The sequence below is a fragment of the Grampus griseus genome, assembly GCF_964374135.1.
Source record: "Grampus griseus genome assembly, chromosome: 6".
Taxonomy (NCBI): Eukaryota; Metazoa; Chordata; class Mammalia; order Artiodactyla; family Delphinidae; genus Grampus; species Grampus griseus.
In genome coordinates, this window is record NC_139000.1 from 905030 (window position 1) to 927307 (window position 22278).

Sequence of the window (22278 nt, forward strand, 5' to 3'; positions counted from 1 at the left end):
GTCACAGTGGACCCTAAAGCTCCCTTTCCTTTGCAGAAACATCCTTTGACTCTCCCTCATCTTGGGGTGGCGAAACCCACTAAGATCTTTGGGGCTGTCACGAAAAGCCCGGGAGAGCGACCCCCCCATCTTTGCAGTGAGTACACTGCAGCCGGCGACCGGGCCCTGGTTGCAGGACCACGTGGGGGCTTGCGAGCCAGGAGCTCGAGGCTGCCCCTGGGCCCCTGAGCAAAGCACCAGGCCAGGAGGCTGCCAGCCGGGGAAGCAGGGCGGTGGGTGGGTAAAGCCCCCGCCGCCCCCGGTTCTCAGGCAGGCCCTCCCCACAGCCGCTCGGGAAGGCGCCATGGAAACCTGAGGTTCCGTGCCCCCGCATGCAGGCTGAGCTGGGGTCCAGCCCTCCGTACCAGGCTCACGTTCAGACCTGAGCCACCGGCTTCACTGGGTACCCAGAGCCTGGACAGGCTGGGAGGAGCTCAGACAGCGGTACAGGTCCCCACTTCCTCACACAGGCTGGGGGAGCGTGCTCCAGGGTGAGCTGGGTCCTCACCTGGTAGGACCTCTGGTCTGGTTGACCCTCTGTGTCCCGGGTGTGCCAGGGGCTTCCTGCCGGCAGGGCTGCCCTCCTGGGTCAAGGCCACCCAGGCCCAGTGCCTGCCCCCAGCTCGGCCTCAGGCGCACCCCAACTGCCCCTGGTTTGCAGGACCACCCCCTCCCACTCCCTTCCATCTTAAAGCTAGGCCGGAATTGGGGGCTGGATGACGGGGTGTGAGGCTCCGCCCCAGGGAGGTGACAGCCAGGCCTTGGTGCTGCTGTGATGAGGAGCTAGACCGGGCGACACCCCTGCCCGTGGGGATGGGACAGTCCGCCCTCGCCGGGGTCCTAGGCCTAATGAGCCCGGCGGGTGGCCTCCCCGCCAAGCAGCCCGGCCCCTGCCCCGAGCGCCCGGGTGGGGGGCCGGCGTCCTCCAGGGGCGGCACCCCCATCCTTGCAGGTGCCGCACCTGCGAAAGACCCGCGGGGCAGCGGCCTCGACCCCTTACCTGGGCGGTGCTCCCCCACCTTGCCCGGTGGGCTGCGCAGGCCCGGCGAGCTCTGCCGTCCCCCGCGCTGCCGCCGCGTCCCCGGCACCAGCAGAAGCTTCCAGGCAGCGGCGCGAGGCCGCCGGGCCGCTCAGTGCTGCCCCCAATGGCGACTGGCAGGACTGCACTTAAAGGGGCCGCGCCGTGGGCCGGGGACGCGTGTGCCCCGCTGGCTCCAGGTTGGGGCTGTGGCTGGGCGCGAGGTGACGGGCTCTCTGCAGCCTCAAGGGCAGGCCTGGGGTCTAACGAGGGGACCCGGGTCCAGGGGGCACCTGGCCGGTCCTGCCAGCCCCCATCTCCAGGACACCTGCCCAAGGGCAGCTGGTGGCCTGGCAGGCCTTGGAGCTGAAGCCTGGAGAAGGCCCAAGCCCTGGCCCGCACAGCAGACAACTCCCGGAATTCAAGCCTCGGTTCAGCCCGGGCAGGAGCAGATGGGCGGCTCCCCGCCCTGCTGGCCTCTGCGCTGCAGTGCTGGAGGTGCCAAGCCCTCCCCAGGTACCTGGGTCCAGATGGGCACCACCTGTAGTGCCTGCAGCCTCCTGTCCCCAGGATGTCCAGCTTCCCCATGCAAGCGCACACTCTTGCGCTCCCCGCCTCCAATGTCCAGAGGCTGCTGCTGCTGCTCTGGGCAGCTCTGCACACCCATGAACTGCATGGTGACAGCCTCCCTCCAGGCCCCTCCCACACACGATACTGAGCAGGAAATATTCTAGCTTGGCAGAGGGGCAGGTCACCTGGCAGAGGAGCAGGTCACCGATGCCCTTGGCTCCGAAGGCCGGGACCTGCCACACTGTGGGTCCGTCAGATGAGGGGCCCTGGGCAGTACGGTCAGTATGGTCCCCACGTTAGCAGGTACTACAGGGACAGTCGACCTCACAAACTCTGGGCTAAAGGGAGCCCCTAAGGTATCTGGGGTCCAGCTCCCAACACCTGCCCACTGATCGATGGCCCACGGCCTCGTGGGTGCGAAGCTCTCTAGGCACGGCAACTGGGGAGGGGGAGGCCCGGCCACCAGGCCCCGCTTCCGCCTGCACGCCCTCGGAGGGAGCAGTCCTCTGGGCACCTGTGGGGTTGCGGGCGGGGCAGGGCCCTGCTGACAGCTGGCGGGGAGTGGCCTGTGGGGTTAGGGTTGGGTGTCAGGTGGGAGCAGGGACACACAGCTGCCCTCAGAGGGCTGGACCGGGCACACAGGATGGTGGCCGTGCTGGTCCCACCTGGATAGGGCATGGCACACGGAGGGCTGGGCCTGCTGGAGGCTTCCTACCCCCAAGGGTAGTCATCCCTCAGGGGAAAAGGGCTCCGGGGCCTGAAGGTAGGGTGCTAGGACCTTCCTGCCCACCCACGCCGACCGGGGGCTGGGGGCAGGTGGGCCCGTCCCAGCCGGGCAGGGGCCCCGCAGCAGCATACACAGATGCGCAGTAAAACAGGAGAGCTTTATGGTCCGAGTGGTGTGCAAGGACAACAAAAGAACACGAGTGTTGTGGGCCTCCCCGCTTGGCCCGCGCACGCCCGAGCTCAGGTGCGGGTGCAAAGCCGGTCGCCGTGCCTGGAAAGAGCTGCCCCCAGAGACGCGCCAGCGTCGCCTGCCCTCTGCGCACAGGTGCCCCAAGGGTCTGGGGACCAGACGTCTGCAGAGCCGGCGCAGCTGAAGCGGAGGCCGCTGCATGCAGCGGGCCTGGGTGAGTGCGTGCGGCGGGCCGAGGGCAAGCAGGGGCCGGGCGGGCGACGGGAACATTGCCCCAACCCTGCAAACAGCCTCACGGGCTTCCTCGGCCTCAGTCCCATCCCTGAGAAGCGCTGGGGGCCGGCTGCCCCTCCCCGCAGGGCAGGCCCAGCGCCCCCAGCACACGCGGAGCGCCCTGCGGTCTGCGCGCCAGGCCTAGAGCTCCTCGTAATCGCCGCCCCCGCGGAGGTGGCCGCCCGGGGCCCCGCCCCCCAGGAAGGCCTCCAGCTCGTCGACCGCAGGCCTCTCTGTGCCCCGCCGCCGCCGCCGCTCCTCCCGACCCTTGTCCTCCGCTTGGTCCCTGCTCTTCTTCCGCCGGCTCTTCTTCTTCGCGGCCTTCTCTTCCTCCTGGGGGGGGGGGGGGGCGTGCAGCGTCACCCGGGGGCTGGGAGAGCTGGGCCCGCCCTGCCCAGGGGCACCCGGGAGGGCTCAGGGAGCGTGTGTACCTCTCTGCCCTTCTTCTTCTTCTTCTTCTTCTCCTTCGAGGGAGGCCTGCCCTCCTTATCTGCACGGATGAGACGCAGCCTCAGCTCCCCGTGGACCAGAGGCCAGGCCCTCCCCGGGCCTCCCGGACTGGTGTGAGCCTGGGAGTGGGCGGGTCTAGCAGAGGCCCTGAGCCGGGGTCCCAGTGTGAGCACAGCCCAGAGTGAACACCCAGCACCTCAAGCCTCTGCCCTGGGTCTGGGTGGGGCCCTGGCTACAAAGGCAACAGGAGCCGCTCCTGTGGACGGGCCGACACTTCAGCACCAGGACAGGCCCAGGAAGGTCCTTTCCTCCCCACTTTGGGGACGAGGCAGTTCCAGGACCGGCCCAGGTGACGCTGCTGGGCTCGAGCTGCCCAGGGTGGAGGCTGGGGATGAGGCAGGGAGCGGTGGAGCGGGCCAGGGTTGTCATGGAGCACATGGGGGCTCAGCAACGCAGGGCCGGACTGAGGGCTCAGAAGAGCTTGCAGCAGCGCTGCCCACGCCGCCAAACGCCTCCCCTGTGGCCACTCGGTCAGCTGCCTCAGCTGCCCATCCTTCCAGCCTGGTCCTGGCCTGAAAGCCTGGGATGTCGTGAGAACACAGCCGAACCCCAAGCAGGACAGAGAAAAAAGAAGGAACTGGGCTTCCGGCCCCGCGGGATGGCCTCGCTGCTTGCGCCCCTGTGCTCTGGGGCCCCCAGGTTCAAAGGCACAGGTAAGGGGGTCAGAAACATGGCCCCTGGCTGGGACACAGTACAAGTCACCAGTGCCGACACCGTTGGATGGGGAGGGAGGGGCAGGCGTGTCGCCCCGCAGCTACCTTCCTCGCTGCTCTCCTTGCGGCCTGTGTTTTCCAGCCCCAACCCGAAGAGATCCGAGTCGTTCTTCAGTCTGAAGGAGGGGGCAGGGGGTTTGGGGGGCGGGGGCGGCTGGACAGGGCCGGCTTCCTCATCTGTCACGTCCGAGAGGTCCTCTCGCACCGGGAACTCACCCTGGAGAAGGAGCGGGCAGGTGGGCCGCTGAGCCCCTCCCCAGTTCCCTGTCACGTGACTCCGTAAGGAGGCTCCTGCGCCGGCCCCGCACCACGGGCTCACCCAGAGTGACGACAGCCCGAGCGGGGCAGCCGTGACGCCGAGGCCCCCCACCACATCCTCCCCAGAACGGGGGCAGCCTGGGCCTGGCACACGCAGCCCCCTGCGGGGCAGCCCTCCCGGCTCAGCCAGGCTGCCCTGACTCACGCCCCCCGAGACCCCTGCTGCGTTCTCGTGCCTCCCGTGCCTTTCTGCCATTCCCCACCCACCACTCGCCCTGGACTCGGAGGCAGCGTGGTGCCAAGATCGGTCCTCACCGCTCTCCGCTGAGCATCTGAGTCACTCTCAAAGTCAGGGTCGTCCATGACGAAGGAGAGCATCTGGGCGGCAATAGGCCCCTCGGGGTCACTCTCCGATGACACCTGCTTGTCCCCCCCGTCCTCCAGCCCCGGAGAGGAGCCCTCAGTGCCGCCTGGCCAGTGGGGCTCTGTGGCCTTGGGAGCTGCGTCCTGGTGTGGCCTCGAGGCCTTCGTGGAGGAACTGCAGGACACACAGGAGGGTCACGGAGCCTGAGGCTGCCCTCCCCCGCGGGACACCCCTTCCTTCCCACCCCCAACATACCGTTTGGTCCCTGGTTCAGAGCACTTCTGGGGGGCCAGGACGGTGGCCTCGTGGTGCCCTGCCGCCACCTCTTCCTCCTCGCTGGACGGAGTGATGTGCTCCCTGGGGATGGGGCCCGTGGGTGGCAGGGGCCTACTAGGTGGCTTATCTTCAAGGTCCACGTCGTCCTGGAAACCTGCCACCATTGGGTTCCCCCCTGGGGCCTCCCCATCACTGCAAAGGACAAGCAGGGCAGTCAGAGGTCACGAGTGGGGTACGGAGCACCCACCCTGATCACCAGGCCGCTCTGTGCCAGGCAAGGGCCCTGACGGCGGGGTTGTCCACCCTTGCATGGATGCAGCAAAGGGGGATGCACTTCGAGGGTGGCCTTGGGGGCTGTCCCGTGTAGGGGACCCACCACACTGCAGCAGAGCTGTGGCAGAGGTCGACAGGAGAGCAGGCGTGAGGTGGGCTGAGGAGAGGACAGAGATGCCCCTGTGCGGCGGGAAGCCACGGCGGGCCCGCGGGTGGACACCTGAAGTGGGTGCCCTCCCGTGGGGCGGTGGGGTGAGGGGTGCGGGGCCCCCCGTGGCAGGGGCACAGCGCTGGCTTCGGCCTGCTATTTTGCACTTTGGGACACGCGGTGGTGGTGGAGGCGGAGCGGCGGGCCTCACTCGGGCTCGGCACCGGGAAGGGAGAGTGCGCCGGGCCTCGAGCCTCTCCCGTGCGGCCCTGACCGGCCACCTGCTGCGGGAGAAGCTGACGGCAGCTCTTTGGCCCCAGGGTTCCTCCTTCCACCCGGCCAAGGCTCTCAAGTGGCATCAGCCCCAGGAAGTCACTGAGAGGAAGATGCCGCCGACAGGCGGGTCACCGGCTCCCTGCTCCCTCCCTGCAGGTGTGAGGCTGCCCTTCCCGCAGCTCCTCAGGCCCAGCTCTGCTTCTGTCCCCAGAGCCCAGATGGGGTGCCTGTCCCCTCCGCCCGCCCAGTGCCAGGGAGGCAGCAGAGTCCACACCTGACGGGCCGAGGGCCAAGGCTGAGGACGGCAGCAGCTACCCGCCTGCCTTCCAGGCCCCGCGCTTACCTGTCACTGTCCTGCGGGACCTTGGCTCCAACTTTCTTTTCATCCTTTGGGGGGCCTACGTCCTCCAGGAAGCTGCGGTCAAGACTGTCGTCAGGAACAAAGTCCTCCACGTTCTGGACTCTTGCCGGGGCCTCTGAAGCTGGGGCCGGCTCTGTGGACAGCAGGCACCAACTCTTGCCCAGCGCCCAGCCCAGCCGGGTCCACCCCAGGCTGGGCCACAAGCAGGATGCTGTGTGGCTAGGCTGTGGGGCTGCCTGCCCAGCAGGGGTGTGCCCCACTTGGGATGCCTGTGCCCACCTCCCGAGGGCTGCTTCTGGGGCCTACCTGGGGGTGAAGGGGCCACCTCGGCCGCCGGCGAGGTCCCGAACAGCCGCGAGATGATGCTGCGCCGGGGGGGTGCCGCGGGGACCAGGGGGTGTGCAGGGGCTGGCGGCGCCTCCGAGGGGCAGGGGGGCCCCGGGCAAGCCGAGGGGGCCTGGAGGGGCGGCTGTGGAGCCGGCTGGGGTGTGCTGGGGCTGGAGCTCCCCGTGGACACTGCACTCAGAGGCACCACAGGAGATGGGGAGCCCGAGGATGGACTCTGCCCGTTGGTGGCCAGCGGGGACGCGTGGCCACGGCTGCGGGCCTCCATCATCTCAAGGAAGCTGGGGGCAAACAGGGCAAGGGGTGAGAAAGCCACCTCCCCGCGCCTCCTCCTCTGAGGCTCCTCAGAGGCTGCTACTGCTGTGCTGGTGGGGACGGGGTGTCCCCGCTCTCAGGCTCAGAGCCCCTACCTGCCTTTCCAGGTTTCCCAGCGCAGGCTGGTGGCAAACACTGCAAGCGCCCCCAGGGCGGGGAGTGATAGGTGCGAACACAAACACTGGCTGGGAGTCTCTTCCCTCGAGGGGAAGGGTGCGCGTGTGCAGACAGGCAGGCTTTGCTGTGCCCCCGCCCTATGCCCCCTGACCCTGTTTCTAGAACCCACCTACAGGGACAGGCTGCAACCCTCCCAGACAGGGAGGGGCCTAGACCCGGGCAGCCTGGGCCCGACCGTCCCACTGACTGAGGACCCTGGTGTCACCTAGGCCTGTAGCAGGGCCCTCCTCCCGTGGGGTGGGCTTTCAAACAGAAGGTGTGGAATGGAGAGCCGGCCTGTGCTTGTGGGCCGGGGTCCCGGGGGGCTGGGGTGTCCGGGCCAGCCGGCCTCACCTCTAGGTTGGTATTTGGGTGAGGGGGTGGGGGGTGGGAGGAAGGACGGGCAAGGCACTGGGTCCTGGCGCAGGCTGGGAGCGGATCCGCCCCAGACCTCGTCCGGTCCCCCAGCTGCTCAGGGGAGGTCACAGGGACACCACAGCCGAGCCCCCCCATGGTGCCGTCTTCTTCCAGTGGCCTGGTCCTGGGGGCTGGCTGGGGACGGACGCTGTGGGGAGGCTCCAGATGCCACCTCCCCAGGGACCCTATGCTTGGTGATGCCGGGCGCCCAAGCTCTCCGTCAGAGAACACCTTGCAGGAGCTGGTCAGCCCCAGGGTGGCATCCACAGCAAGGCCAGCCTGGCAGACGGAGCAGGTGAACCCCCCCCAGAATAACTCCTGCTGCCCCCCTCTCGCTGTTCCAGGACCAGCAGCTGGATCTTTCTCGGGAGACCCAAAGGCCCTTCCTCGAGTCCCTCTGGGGCAGCTGGGAGGTGCGAGGGTCCTGCCTGGGCCGCAGCCAGAGCCCGTGCTCCAGGCCGTGAGCACAGGTGGGCCAGCAGCCTGCGCCCCACCCCCCAGCCCCAACATTTGGATAATTCAACAACACAAAGGAAGCAGCTGTTTTTAGGGGTGGTTCAGGGTTAGGCCTTCCCCCACGAGCTGTGGAAGGCGGACGGGCCTGCTACCTGCTCTGGGCGCCCCAAGACCCTGCGAGGGCAGAGGAGGGCCTGCCCGGGGGCTGCTCCCCGCCCGCTCGGCCGTCCTGCTGGAAGTGGCAGGACAACGCCCCTTCCTCCACTATCAAGGGCCAGGAGATTTCGTTCCCACCCTACACGCCTTCCCAAGGTCAAGGAGCTCTCTCCACTGGCATCAACCTCGGAAACCTATGTCAAAACAGGGACGGGGCCTCGGCTGGAAAACGCCAGGGTGGCCGGTCTTGCTGGGGCCTGCGGTGGACACGTGGCTGGGTCAGCGGCTCCCCCTTCTGCATGCCAGGTGGCCGACAGGCGGGCCGGTCTGGACAGAGGCAGGCGGGGGCTGGGCAGCTAGAGCGCCTACAGCCGCACCGGGCCCGCACGCCGTGTTCCCTCCACCCCCGCAAGGCACGCAGCTGTCTGAGGGCAGCAGCTGCAGAAGCACCTCCGTGAAGTGCCGGCCACGCTGTGTGCCCATCACACCCGGTTAAAGCAGGCCGGGCCCGAAGTGCCCAGTGGGCGGGGGCGGCAGGGCCCTGGGGTGTCCAACCTCACATCCTCAGGGGCAGCAGGAGCCCGGTATCTGCTTCCCAAGAAGAGCCGAGGCCTGACAGCGTGGAGAGAGCCACCCTCACCCCCTTCCCATGGGGCCTGGACCACATTCAAAGCTGAAATGACTCCATTTCTTTGAGCAACACACCTCCACGCGGACAGATCTACCCGGGTGGGTGGCACTCAGGCTGCGGGCCCGCTGAGCGCACACCCGAGCTCAGAGGGAGGCCTGGCCCACAGGGTGCACGTGCCACCTGCCCGCAGAGCCCCGCCTGCAGGGTCTAAATGCTGAGGGCAGCCGCGGCCGACATACATGTCGTAGTTCTGGTCCTCGGTCTCCTGCTGCACGGACAACTCCTCCAGCGTGGCATCGATGTCCAGCTGGTTCGTCTCCAGCTGCCGCAGCAGCGTCTCTCTCTACAGAAAGGAAGCAGACACCTGAGCCGGGACCGTCGCTGCGGTGAGCCACCCCTTCAGCCTGGCGGCCCTCTCGGCGGGCCCTTGATGGACAAAACCACCTGAAGCTGAGTGCCTGGAGCCGGGAGCCCGCACGGCCTCGCCCAGGGGGGCACGATGCCTCGGCTGCTCTGCAGGGCTCCAGGGGCAGAGGTCGTGATGCGAGCGAACCGCCCAGAGAGACAGCGCCCTGTTCACACAAGGTACCCCAAAGTGTAAGAAGCCCCAACACTTGCTGCAAACCACGCGCTTCCTGCCAGCCCCAGGCTCAGGACCAGCAGCGGCTTCCAGCTTCCATCCTGCCCGACGCCACCCCCCAACCCACGCTGCGGGCGTTTTCCCGCGATTTGTGTGCACGTTTTACTTGGACAGAAGGTTAAAGGGACTCCTTCAGGCGACGAGGATCAACACCCAGGAAAGGGTGGCCAGCACGTCTGCGAGGTCCGGACACCCTGAAAACGCCCGCCGCCCTGGCCTGCAGAGGCCTCATCCCGTCAAAAGAAGGCGAGAGGAAAGGAAAGAGCCGCTCGCCCGAGTAAGTTCCACATCCTTCTGGAGAAGGGCCACGGGTCAACGTCCCAGTGACAAGCCGCGTGGGTGACACGTGTCCCCGCCGTGTGATGAGCAGGGCAGTCACCTCTGGGGTCTCGCGCACAAAAGCCCATCACCCATCTGAGGTCAGACAGACCCTGAGCCAGGCACGTCTGAAGAACTGTCACAGCCCAGCGCAGCCGCGGAAGAGTGACCACCACGTGTGGGGTGGGCTGGGTGGGGCCCAGGACAGAGGGCCGGCGGGAGGTGCCGACAAAGCCTGGCTCTGTGGTCTTGATGGGAACACGTGGAAACGTGAGGCTGCAATCGGGGAACTGAACCGGGGCACGGAACCCTCTGCGCTCTCTGCCAGCCGACAGCTGTTCCCACATACGAAGGTCGGTAGCACCAAGAGCAAAGGGCTGCACGGTAGGCGGGGCCCAGGCAGGGGCTTCTCGGGCCCATCCCGGCACCTGTCGCCAGAGAGGGGCCAGGTCCACAGCGGGGACACAGCGGCACGGCCACAGGGAAGATCCGAGGCGTCCTGATCTGGGTGCCGGGGCCGAGTGCACCTCCTCGGTGAGGACGGACACACGAGGGCCCCAGCAGGGGTCAGCGCAGAGGGTCGCAGCTCCCGGGAAGAACATGCAAGGACACCCATGTTCTCCCGCAGCTGGTGGGTCCGTGGCTCCAGAAAGGCCCAGGTCCCAGACCACCAGGCAAGGGGAGGGGACAGGGTGGGCCATCCAGGGGCCGCCAGCATCCGCACACGGCATCCTAACCGACGGCCTCGCTCCAACCAAACCACCAAGCTGCCCGCCCGCTCGGGCCCCGTCCCTGCGCCACAGCGGCCCTGGCAGATCCAAGCCCCACGCCCTGCACCCTGCCGGCAGGGCTCACCTGGAGCTGCAGGAATGGGATGTTGAAGAACCTGTGCAGGTACTTGAGCCCGAAGCTGTTCTTCATGGAGGACTCGGCGTAGCGGAAGTAAGAAGACCCTGGGGGCCTGTTCGTGAAAAGCACGGAGACGTGAGACACGGTGGTGGCAGCGGGCAGCGTGGCCTGGCCCCAGCACCCCCTTGCAGGGCTGAGTCGCCTCCTGTGGGTGACGGGCTCATGGTCCACAGGCGGAGACCTGAAGTTCAGAGGGCTCTGCTTAGCCGGGCGCCCACCAGGGGATGCCTGGACCAGGAAGGTGCTGCCTGCCTGCCCGGCAGGACCTCGAGGCACCATCCCCAGTGCCCGGCCCCGGCCTCAGAGAGGGAGGGAGGCCGCCCCCACCTGGCACCTGGGGCTGCTCGGTGCCAGGAAGCCAGGTGCCCACCCACACCCCGCCCTCCAGGTCTGCGTCCGCATCCCGGAGGGGCAGGGTGCGGGCCAGGCGGGGCGGGGAAGCCGGGGGAGCTGGCGCACCTGGGGACCCGGGGCTGTGCAGCTGGGTGGGCGGCCAGGGCTCGAGGCAGAGGAGGGCGCAAGCAGGAGCGTCCCAGGCGGACGGGCCGACCGCGGCAGCTGCGCCTGCGAGCTGGCGCCCACCTGTCCAGGCTGTCGATGAAGTCTCGCGCGTCGTCGGGCAGGATGACGCGGTGCTCGCCCATGTCGCGGTAGTTCCCCAGCACGCACACAGGCACGTGCGTCGGCACTTTGGGAAGCTCCCGGAGAATGTAGTTGAAGGTCCTTGGGAGGCGCATGTGGGGAGAGACCCGCCTTAGCTTCCGCCCCAGGGAACAGCGTGGCTGAATGGCCAGCATGCACACTGCCCACGGCCAGCCCTCAAGAAGCACTGAGTGGGCCAGCGCCCTCACCACTGCTTGGTGATGTCGAACATCATGACCACCCCGTTGCAGTTCTTGTACACGTCCAGGAACTCGGCATCCAGGGCCATCTCGGACTCCGCCTAGGGATGGGGGAATCGGGCCTCAGAGACGGTGCCCCAGGCCAGGTCCCACAGGCGCGCACCTGCCAGCTCCTGGGAAAGGCTGAACAGGACTTTTACAACTGAAAAGACAATGGCTATTTTCATTTTGGGAAAAAGAAACATAGACGCAAGGTTATCTGGGGTGGAGCCACACCGTGCCTGCCCTCGGCTGAGGGTCTCCCGCAGTGGCCGGCGGCGGCGTCCCGACCTTGGGGCTCACAGACGCTCCACTCTGGGACAACGGAGCAGAAGAAATGCGTCCCAGAGAACCGCCCAGAGCACACACACCAGGGGGGCTGCAGTGCTGGGGCGGTGGCAGCATGCCCACAAAGACCACACAGACCTGGGCCAGGCGGTCACTGGATCTTCCTGTCCTAAAAGGGAACCCTAAAGGCTGCCCGCCGTCAGGAGGCCGTCTACGGACGGGAGGACCCGGAGAGAAGGGCCCTTGGAAGCCGTCGGAAAGCTTTGCAGCTGGCCCCTGAATTCTTTGTGTCGAGGTGGCGGCCGTGGTGAGAGCCCTCTCGGAGCCACACTCATGCCCACGTGTGCCTGGGGCCACACCTGAAGGTGTGCCTATGCTTTTAATGGCTGAGGCCTTTGTAACACGGATATAAAATTTGGCCACTTCACCTAAATACCTCTCAGGTCACCCCAACTCCAAGTAGGGTCTGGCGGGCATCCCTGACACAGAGCAGCAGCTCAGGTGACCCCAGCCACCCCAACGCGACCAAGGGCAGCACGGGAGTGGCCACTGAGTCCACCAGCACAGATGGAGTCCTCAGGAGGGCCAGGCCAGGCGGGAGGCAGAGGGGTCTGAAGAACAGATGCCTGCTCACAACCCCCCACCCGAAAGAGTGGGCCACGTGGGAACAGACGCAGCTCACCTCCTGGGGTTCATTCTCCATCTTCAAGGCATCGCCTCGCTTCTTGCATTTTCCTTAAGAAAAGACACAAAGTCACGGGGTGGAAATGCTGGGCCCAAGGATGGCCTGAGGGGGTAGCAGCCCCTCCTTGTGTCCCACTGCCCCCCATGCCCCTGCCCCCGCCTCCAGTAGGTGCCTTACGGGCTGGGGTTGGAGCCGCCGGGACCCTAGGGCAGGACCTGGCCAGGACCCCAGGGAGGCCACGGAGGCTCCCTGAGCCGGTGCTGAGGGTGGACGAGCTGGGCTTGGGGCCAGGAAGCCGTGGAACCACCTGAGCAGTAAGAGCTCCCATGCCCAGCCTCCCTTCCCTCCATCTCAGACATTTCTGACAGGGGAGAAAGGACCACTCGTCACCCTAGGGTCCTGGGGCCCTCAGTCTCAGAGCAGCGGGCTAGGTGAAACCAACAAACCGGGGTTCGTTTATTAGAAGGCCGCCCTCTGCCTCTTCCACAGCCTCTCCCAGAACCTCTCACCACCCTCTGATCCCGTCTCTGGAGGTGCCCCAGCTCAACGGACGCTGGCCACCTCGCGCCCTCCCAGTGGATGCCTGGGGCCATGGGGTCGAGGCCCGAGCACCACGACTGCCGACAGGTGTGGCCAAAGCCCAGGACGTGCCACCACCACCCAGCTGCGAGCAGAGCGGAACCTGGGCCGGTGCTCCTGGGAGGAGGGCCGGGCAGCCAGAGTTACGCCGCGCCCACGCCCGCCATGAGGGGCACCATCTCTCAGCCGCTGCCACCCCCCTCCAACTCGATGCCCTTTGCTGCTGTGGACGAGCCTCGGACCGTGTCCAACAGGGGACCAGTCAGGGTGGTAGAGAAGGCACGTTTCCTTCCCACTCTGCAGATGACACCAGATGACGGAGCCGTGGGGATGCTGGATGCTCATACAGAATGCTGCCCCTGCCCCTGGCCGCCAGCACACGAGCAAGCCTCCTCTCCACGCCGCAAGGAGCTCTGTGGTGAACAGCCACCCAGGGAACTGTGGCCAGCCCATCACTGCCCTTCCATGGGCGGGAAGTGGGGTGCTCGGAGGTTCCCAGAACAGGGCAGTGCCTGCCTCTGTACCATGAGGTCGTTCCCCGCACTGAAGACACGACATGCTGCTGCATGGAAGGGGTCCCGTCAGCAAAGACAGAGCCCATTCTGGACATGTGCATCCTGTCCCGAATGAGTGCAGACCCAGGGAGTCGGAGCCAGGCACGCGGGGCAGGGGTGCGGGATGTGCCGGGGCACGGAGGGCAGCCTGGCCCGAGCGACGGCTCCCCCTCACATCCGGGATGGTGGCTGGGCTGCAAGGGGCTGCTTCCTAGTGCTACCCGGCCACACGCACACAGGACGCAGTGCAAGCACGCTCTGGAGCACGAGGCCCCTCCAGGCCCTGTGGGGTTTAAGGCATCCTGGGGGCAGTAGCCCCAGCATGGCGCTCGGGCTCAGGGCAGCAGCGTCCTCACCTGGCTCGATGGGTCCTCGGGACCCAAACCCACCTCCAAAGAACGTGGTGTAGGAGAGAGTGCGTGTCCTGCACCAGAAATCACAAGCTCGTAGAAGACAACGTCCCTTTGTCCCTGAAGGACGGGAGGAGCTATAGCAGGCCTGCGGGGTCCGAGGCTGGGCCTGGGGGTCGGAGGTCAAAGCTGCGAGGCCAGACCACGGTGTGCACAGGGCACTGGCCCCAGGAAGGAACAGGAGCATCACACAGGAGGGGCCTGTGGCCTGTGTGCGAGGAGGAGATGAATGGGATGAGACGCTGGGGGCGAACGTGCCACGCCCCCACCCCGGCCCGCCTGCTGCTCACAGGCACGGCCGTTTGGGGTCTGTGTGCGTGCTGGGGTCCCCGAAGGCTCAAGCCACCTCAGAAGCCAAGGACCCTTGGCCCTGGGCCCAGGGGCAGGGACAAGTGGGCTGCCACACCCATGGTGCTGCAGGAAGGGCTCCCTGAACAGCCCCACAGAGCCTCTGGGTGTGGTCCTGTCTACCCTCCATGGCCACGTGCTCAGCTCAAGTGGGTGGAACAGGTGTTTCAAGAGCAAAGACCACGGTGCCCCGACTGGGCAGCACCGGGCGCTCCATCCTGGACCACACACCCCGAGCCCGACGGCACGCTCAGCACAGAGCCAGGCCTCCGACGGCCCCTGTGCCCAGGAACCAGAGTCAAGGGAACGAGGCGCCAGGAGGCGGCAGAGGAGGGGCCGCCAGCGAGGGAGAGAGGACAGCTGTTCTCCTCCACAGCACAAGCAAAGCTCGAAGAGAAAAGCACACTCACAGAAGGACCTGACTTACCTTTGTCAACCACATCCCAGACTTCAACTTTCACGATATCATCAGTGGCTAGAATAGGGGGAAACAGTAAGATGAGCATCCAGTGTGAACTTCCGGTTCCAAAGATGGGCCACGCGGATGTCACTGTCCCCACTCGGTGCCTCCCCGCCCAGGCTGGCGGGTGCTGTGCCCAGGACACCCCTCCCTGGAAGGCAGGGAACAATCTGGACACCTCCTCCGCTGACACGACCCCGTATCCCGAAGGGTCCCTGGGGCAGGCTCGCCCCCAGCCTGAACCCGGCCCCCGCTGGCCCCCGGCTTCTGCGGGAAGGCCCAGTCCCCGTGATTCTGCCCTGCTCCTTGGTAGAGGCCTCGGCTCCGCTGCTTGCGGGGGGCCAGGGCAGCAGGCTCTGGGATGGGCCAGTCTGGCGTCAGGGCCTGTGCACGTGCCCGGGCTGTCAGCAGGTCCACCCACCACCCCAGGGATTCCGTGGGGAAAGGGGAGAGGCGGGGAACTGCCGGGCACCTGCCACCAAGCTGCAGGGCACAAGAAGTGCGCTGTCCCCGCCAACTTCACCCAGACCGGGAAGGGGTGCCCTGGGGGGGAGGCTTCCCTGTGCAGCTGGTGGGCAGGGCAGCACGAATGCACACAGCTGTCCTGTGTCGCGGCCTGGCCGTCCCTAGGAGCGAGCCGGAATGTCTACAAAGGCCCGTGTGTCCTGCTGTTGGCCCGCTGGATTTTTTTTTCAGCGAAAAGGAAGGTTTAAAATGGCTCAAAGGGCTTTTGCTTTCTGGCTCCTGGGCACGCAGAGTGGATTCGCTCCCTCCCAGCAGGGCGCCCCGTGGCCGCTGTCCCCAGGCGCGGAGTGAAGGTGCCTGCCATTCTGCCTCCGGCTGGGTGGCCGCCAGGTGTGTTCTGCCCATCAGGCAGCCTCGCCAACAAACGCCCTCCCAGGACCCCGTGGGGACGGCACCTCACAACTGCCGCCGAGAGCCGGGCTCCAAGGCCCAAGGGGCCTCTGTCTGCCGCGGCCCAGCACGCGCTGTGGCCGGGACGCTCCCTGCCCGGAGGCTCTGCCCCTGGGACGTCCGAAGCTCCGGGCCTCTGGCCCCGCTCCCCAGGTGGACCGAGTCTCCCACAGGACAGGGGACTTCAGGGCCACCCCAAAGCGGCTCTGATGAGCCCCCGAGTTCACGCGTGTGCGGTGTTCCTGTGGCGACCCCAGGCTGGGGGCGGGCGACGGGAGGAAGGCCCCACCCAGCAGGCCCTGCCCCGCCCCCGCCGCCTCACTTTTGTAGCTCCAGTGGATGCTGGTGACCTGGATCTCCTGCGTGGGGATGTACTCCTCCACGAACTTCTTGCCCTGCAGCCGGTGCCACAGGGCTGTCTTGCCCGTGTTCCTGTCCCCTCGGATCACGATCTTCACTGCGGGGAGAAAGCACAGATGAGGCACACAGTCAAGGCAAAAGGCAAACTTTCATCCCCCGAGCGGGTCCACGCATGGCTTCTCGTGCGCAGACGTGGCCAGTGTGGCTGGCGAGCCAGGAGAGCTGGGTGAGGTGGGCTGGCCGGGACCCCCCGGAGGGACGAGGCCGTGGGCACACGTTCGCTCCCTCGGGGCACCGGCAGCCCTGCTCTCCCCCAGGCCCCCGACGGACTTCCTCCGGGGCAGGTGGTCGACCTCGGGACTCTGCACTCGGGAACGCAGTGCTCCAGAGCTGGGTGCCCGTGGGGCAGGTTGGGGCAGGCTGTGCTCACCTCTGCAGGCCCCACGATTCCCACATCCGCTCCTACCCTCCTTTCCCAGAGCCCTGGCATCTTCGGGGCAGGATTCTGCAGGACGCAGGGCTCCTCAAGACCACATCTGGGATGACAACAGGAAACCTGGACTCTACTCTGCTTACTCAGCCGGTGTTTAGGAGCGTGTGCACGTGGAGGGCTGGGGGCAGCGTCTCCCCCACTGGCACCGGGCACCGGGCAGGGCCGGCGTGGTCTCCGTGTTTCTCACCCGGTCGTCCTGTAGGGCGCCGTCTTCTAAGTTTTCAACGTCTGGCACAAAGTCGTCCGTGACACCTTATGTTCCAGGCTTCGTGGTTGCTGCTGCGTACTCTTCATCCTCCCTGGTATTTGTTTTGTCTTTTTAATTAACCTTCCCAGAGGCTCGTCTACTTGACCAGTCACGCACACACACCCTGTGTGTTTTGCTGGACGCCTCCACGGACCCTTCTTAGAAAGCACTTGCTCCTGCGTTTTTCTTTGTCGTTTACTTCCTTTCTTTCTTGAGGTTTCTCCTGGGTTTCACACCGTACTCTCGGGTCGACCAGCACAAGCGTGTGGGCTGTTCATTGTCACTGGATTACAGATACTCCTCTGACCCATAAATTACTGAGAAATATTTCTAAGCTCCCCCGGAAAGTTGTCCTTTTCGTTATTCCCATCCAGTCTGGCTCACGGTGGCCCCAGAATGTGGTTTCCATGGCACGTACCCTCGGGGTCTGCTCAGACGGTCGGTTTTGGGAAGGCTCCTTGGTGTGAGCGGGGCTGGGCGCAGACGCCTGCTCTTCACTGAGTCTTGCTCTCGCCCGGCCGGCTGTCTGACCCGCGCCCAGCGTGAGTCCCCACAGCTCCGGCACGAGGACCCCACGGGTGCGGCTTCCTCACGGCTGATACTGACCCACCGCGTGGTTCCACGACCCTGCTTTCGACCTTTCTATGCCATCGTGTGTTGGACGTGTCTCTTACACATCACACAGCCAGAAAGAAATCAAATCGCAGTCTCTCTTTCACTGGTGCGTCTGCCTGTTCTCATTCCCTGGTTGCCAACAGCGGCGGGTAACCCCCTCCGCCACGTGCGGTCATTTCCAGTCACTGCCGGGGCTCCCTCCCCTCTTTTCTGCCTCTTTCACGTTGGACGAGGGTTTTTTTAATTCCCCTTTTGCCTGGTATTTATTTGGAGGGTTTGAGATCTATTTCCTTTCTTAAATCTTTAACACACACCTCTGCTGCAGTGAAGCCTGAAGTTAACACGTGTCCTCGGCTCCCACTTAAACACACTCTGGTCAGCGCCATCGTGGGTTACACGCTGATTGCTAGCATCTGGCTCCTCCTCCTGCGCTCCCCACGGTCGTCACGATGCTTGTTCACCCATTCCCGTGCTGACCTGTGCCTTGCAAACCTCCTCCATCTCCCGAGCCCCCTCTCCACCTGTCTGGAGTGCCTCCTCCGGGACTTATCTCAGCAGGAGCCTTCGCACAGCAACCGTCCCGCTGAGGCCGGAGAGGGGCTTAATCGCACGCGCTCACTTGGCGTAGATTTCTAGGCCGACCGGGACTTCCCCACAGCAACGTCTCCGCCACCATCACCGTCGGCGTGTTGTCGGGCTCCTGGCTGTCCCTCTGCTTGCACTGGTCGCTTCTACAATTCTCCTCTTTGACTTTGCTGTCCTGAAATTCCCATGATGTGTCCAACTCTGGGAGTCTGAAAGCCCTGGCCTTGGGTTTCTTGGAGTTTCACGTACTCCGGGAACTCCGGGAAGTCCTAGCCTGCATTTCTGCAGTAACTACCTCTTCTCCACCCCTGCTATTCTTTCCTTCTGAGACTCAGATCACGTGTGTGTGGGCATCGCTCAGTTCTGGGCCCGCATCCCCCTGCCAGGTGCCAACTCCACCTTCAGCTATTACGCTGCTTCGCCCACCGGCCGGCTTTTTGTTTGCGTGACCGTGCTCTTTCATTTCTGCAGGGTCTCTTTGGTTCTTTTTTCAAACACGGCTTGTCTGTCCAGAGTCTTGATATAATCTTAGAACTGCTTCCTTCTTTTATATCTTTACCAATTTTAACATGTATTGATATTTGTTTTCTATTGTTTTGAGAATGAAAAGTCTTAATTTTCTCTCTCTTCAACTGAAATCCTTTTAAAATTTGCAATTTACTCTTCAAAAAAGTTAATTAGAAGAAACCGTACAACGTCAGAAATAAATAAAATGACCTGCTTTCATCCATTAAAAAAAGGAATTGGCCTCTACTTTTAAATTAAAAAGTCCAATCAATCTCAGAACCTTGGACACTGGCTCAGATAAGCTAAATAAGTGATCCACTGAAAAACCTGTAATTAAGATTCTCCCAAGAAGCGACGAGGAGCCCTTACTTAGGAAGCACGTGGCGCTTTACGCCAGGCGTTTTACTAAACAGAATAACTCTATTTCTATTCTACGTCTTTTCTTTCATTCTAAGCAAAGCTACAACGCAGAAGACCCAAGAATCTCTTCTACTCCGATTCAACAGTAATTCACTCACACTGCCACACGTTTCCTGCAAGATCGGGAATCTCGTTTTTGTGTTTTCATACAATAAAAAAAGTGGTTTATCTTGGATGCAAATGATGCAATCAATCACTCTGCAGGAGGCACAACTGAAATCCAGCGATGCCCTTTCTCCGTACCACCAGCAGGGGTCACTAGACACACGCCCAGCTGGCCACCTCCTCCTGGGCAGCCCCTCACCCCCACCGCAGCAGCGGCTCCTCTGCTCAGAGCCCTCTGAGGTGTCCCGTTCACAGAGTCCCCAGGACGGTGTGAGGGCCGCACTTCTGCGGCTTGGCCCCCCGTGCTTCTCTCCTGATCTCGCTCCGCTGTGACCCCTCGGCCCTTCTCCACGAGGCCCGCTCTGACCTACGTAAAGTCCCAACCCCAGCCCCCACCCTGCTCCATTCCTCCACCCTTCAGATGGGTGATGTGGTTACCGCCTCATCATGCTTAGTGCCCACAGTCTGCCTTTCCACCCCCACTAGAATGGAAGCTCCACAAGGCAGAGACTGCCGTCTGGGTTTTCACTGATCTACGCTCAGTAAATATTTGCTAAGTAAATGAACGCTAGGGAAGGAAAACCTATAAATGAAAACGTGGCAGATCACGGGCAGCAAAGGCTCGGGAATTTGCAAATCGGCCCTGCTGGGGCAGGTCAAATAGTTTGCCAAACACAGCTGTTTATTTCCGAGAGAAAAAGCTCTCTTACCCAGAAACCAGCCTTTCAAAGGTTTCTTGGCAAGGAGGTGTTTAACTCCATTTTAAGTGCTAGCACTGAAATCCGACTGGCCAGGACTCTGGCTGTCCCAGCGTCTGGAGGCCTTCTCAGTAAGGAATGCAGCCTGGAGCAAGGGCACTCTGGACGAAACGCACAAGACCGGGCCTCCTCACTGGACCCAACACGGGTAGAAAGAGCAGACCAACACAGGTAGCATCCTTCCACTTAACACGCGAATGACTTCCAAACCAAGGACAACGTCCAATGTCTCATTTGGGTTTTGATTCTAAACGGGATGTGTATGCTGGGACTCTGCATGGGTGTCACTTCTCATCGTCATAGCAATTTAAAAGAAAACGACTTGTCTGCCCCAGGAGGACAAGGTTCTGTAAGAGACAATCATCAATTCTCACCCATAAAAGTCCTGAGTCTATAACTATCGTATTGCTGGTTTGCTCTCCTAAGTAAGATGTTTGGGGAAATAAATATTAGAAATGTTCTATTCTACTGACTAATAAAAAAATTTTAAAGTTTCAAAACTGCAGTATTAGCCAACTACAGGGGCAGCATCACCCTGAAATGTCCTGTGGGCACAGCACCCCGTTTCTCTCAACTGCACCACCTTTCGTTCATTTTGTTCCAGATCAGAATCTGCCCCCCCTCCCCAACTTCCTGAGGCGGGTCTCTTCTCTGGAAGGACTCCAATGTCCTTTCTACTTTTTTTTTTTTTTTTTTGCGGTACTCGGGCCTCTCACTGTTGTGGCCTCTCCCGTTGCGGAGCACAGGCTCCGGACGCGCAGGCTCAGCGGCCATGGCTCACGGGCCCAGCCGCTCCGCGGCATGTGGGATCCTCCCGGACCAGGGCACGAACCCGTGTCCCCTGCATTAGCAGGCGGACTCTCAACCACTGCGCCACCAGGGAAGCCCCATCCTTTCTACTTTTTACTCCCGCCCACCCAGGACCAGGGGGTGTGCCCACCAGGGAGTGCTTTTCCAAAGGTGAACATTTTTCAGGTCCAGTTTCCAAAGGACTAAGATTAAGTTTTAAAAAATAATACCATAAATAGTAAAATTAAATAAGGGAACCAAAGGTGGATTGTAAAGACTTGTGTAAATGAGTATTTTGACTTACTATTATCCTCTTCTTGGAATGTGAGAGAAATACACACAAAATTGGGTAAAATACATGCAAAACGATCCCTCTTTTAAATCCAAAGTCTTTCCAATCAGTTTCTTAATATGGTACATTGTTACCAAAATCTGGGTCATCACAGAGACTGAAAGGCTCCCCTGAAAGTAGCAAAGGGAGGAATGTCCAGTATCTTGTAGCAATATATAGAAATACTTAAAAAGGAAAACAATTTAAAAGCAGAGAACAACATTAAAAAATCTTTAAATACCGCTAGCAAAAAGCCAGCAAGATGGAAAAACTTTAAAGAGGTCAAGAGGACGGTCAGCCTCTAGGAGCTACACAATTTACATAATTTATAACTGAGGACTGGAAACGACCTGGGCTTTCAGGGCATCTGGTAAATAACTCCTCTTTCCCGTAGGAGAAAAGAAATCTCTACAATAACAAGTAAGAGAGTAAGAGCCTGTGCCTTCTGGAGCTTTTCTAAATATATCCCTTACAAATGCTTCTTTTTTAAAAAAAGGGGGGGGGGCAAGAGCGTGCGGTGTAGCTGACATTCCGTCTTCAAACGGGGTTCGAAGTCTACAAAGAAAAATCCCATAGCTCAAACTACCGAAGCCGGCGGAGTCCTCCGCTCTCTTCTCTTGCGGGTGACCCCACGGTTCATGGATGGAGAGCTCCACCACCCACTTTAAGAAGCGTCATACACCACAGACTCTCCCCACGTTATGTAAGAATCCCTCTTAGACGAGGTCACCTGGGCCAATGAGGGTACCGCAGACGCACCAGGAACCGCCTAGACCAATTTCACTCGAATGTCCCACAGTGCCAGCATTCCTCGGGAATGACCCACAGGTCAGAGGGGAGCGCCGCGGGCCGAGGAGTCCACCTTCTGGCCCTGGGGTCCTCTAGGACCTCCTCTCCGGCCCGCATCACCTCCCAACCCCAAGGGAACGCCCCTGGGGCACCCGCAACGTGCCCGGCACAGGTAAGGGCTCAGCTCACCTGCACACAGACGGCGAGGCCCTCGGAGCGCGACGGGTCCCCCAGCGCTTCCCGGGCGAGGCCCGCCCCGGTTACCACAAGTCCTGGACGGCGCGGCTGGGGCCTGCGGACCCTGCGGGACGGCGCCCGCTGCACCCGTGCCCCCACTTTCCACGTGCCCCCGCAGGAACCCCACGCCGGGCTACACTCACTGTTGTACTGCACCCCCTTGGCGAAGCGCCTCTGCAGCGCCTGGTTCATGGACTGCAGCCCAGCCGGGATGTTCCTGTCGCGGCCCGGAGCCTGCTCCGACCCCACCAGCTTCTTGAGCGCGGAAAACATCTTCCCGCTCCCACGTCCGAGCCCGGCGCGGCTCCCGAGTTCAGCGGCAGCGGCGGCGGCTGCGCGGCGCGGATCGCACCATGTCCCGGGCCCCGGCGACTGGGCGCCTGCCTCGAGGGCGGCTCAGGGGCTCAGCCGCGGAGGATCAGCTTCGTCCCCCGCGGACCCCGGCGCGGCCGCTCTGCACTCGTCAGCGCCGCCATCTTGGCGCCGGCTCGGCGGGGCGCGCGGCTACGGGGCACCGCGAGGGCCACAGGAGTGCGGCGCGCGGAGGGGTGCGCGTGCGCAGAGCGCTGCGGTCGCGGGGCGTG

General features: G+C 63.3%; 1 protein-coding gene across 2 annotated transcripts; it reads right to left on the reverse strand.

The window, feature by feature from the left end:
* Nucleotides 1-2492: 2492 nt before the first annotated feature.
* On the reverse strand, nucleotides 2493-22171 carry RABL6 (RAB, member RAS oncogene family like 6). 2 transcript variants are annotated; one of them, XM_082656083.1, is made up of 16 exons: nucleotides 21838-22171; nucleotides 15781-15915; nucleotides 14511-14558; nucleotides 12190-12242; nucleotides 11190-11281; nucleotides 10921-11061; nucleotides 10285-10390; nucleotides 8711-8814; nucleotides 6302-6621; nucleotides 5978-6128; nucleotides 5314-5367; nucleotides 4917-5129; nucleotides 4613-4835; nucleotides 4085-4256; nucleotides 3248-3306; nucleotides 2493-3149 (listed from the first exon to the last, which is right to left on the reverse strand). In XM_082656083.1, exons 1-16 carry the CDS (start codon nucleotides 21965-21967, stop codon nucleotides 2958-2960), a joined length of 2193 nt encoding a protein of 730 aa, XP_082512209.1. In that variant the 5' UTR covers nucleotides 21968-22171; the 3' UTR covers nucleotides 2493-2957. The 2 variants fall into 2 exon arrangements, with proteins under 2 accessions (XP_082512209.1, XP_082512210.1); XM_082656084.1 differs by lacking the exon at nucleotides 5314-5367.
* Nucleotides 22172-22278: the final 107 nt, after the last annotated feature.

Bases quoted from the DNA above. Each gene is read 5' to 3' on its own strand.
- RABL6 (XM_082656083.1), bottom strand. From the start codon at position 21,967: ATGTTTTCCGCGCTCAAGAAGCTGGTGGGGTCGGAGCAGGCTCCGGGC. The intron at 14,559-15,780 runs GTGAGGCGGCGG...CCCCTATTCTAG, and splicing joins CATCCACTGGAGCTACAAAA to CCACTGATGATATCGTGAAA. The intron at 4,836-4,916 runs GTATGTTGGGGG...TGTGTCCTGCAG, and splicing joins TCTGAACCAGGGACCAAACG to TTCCTCCACGAAGGCCTCGA.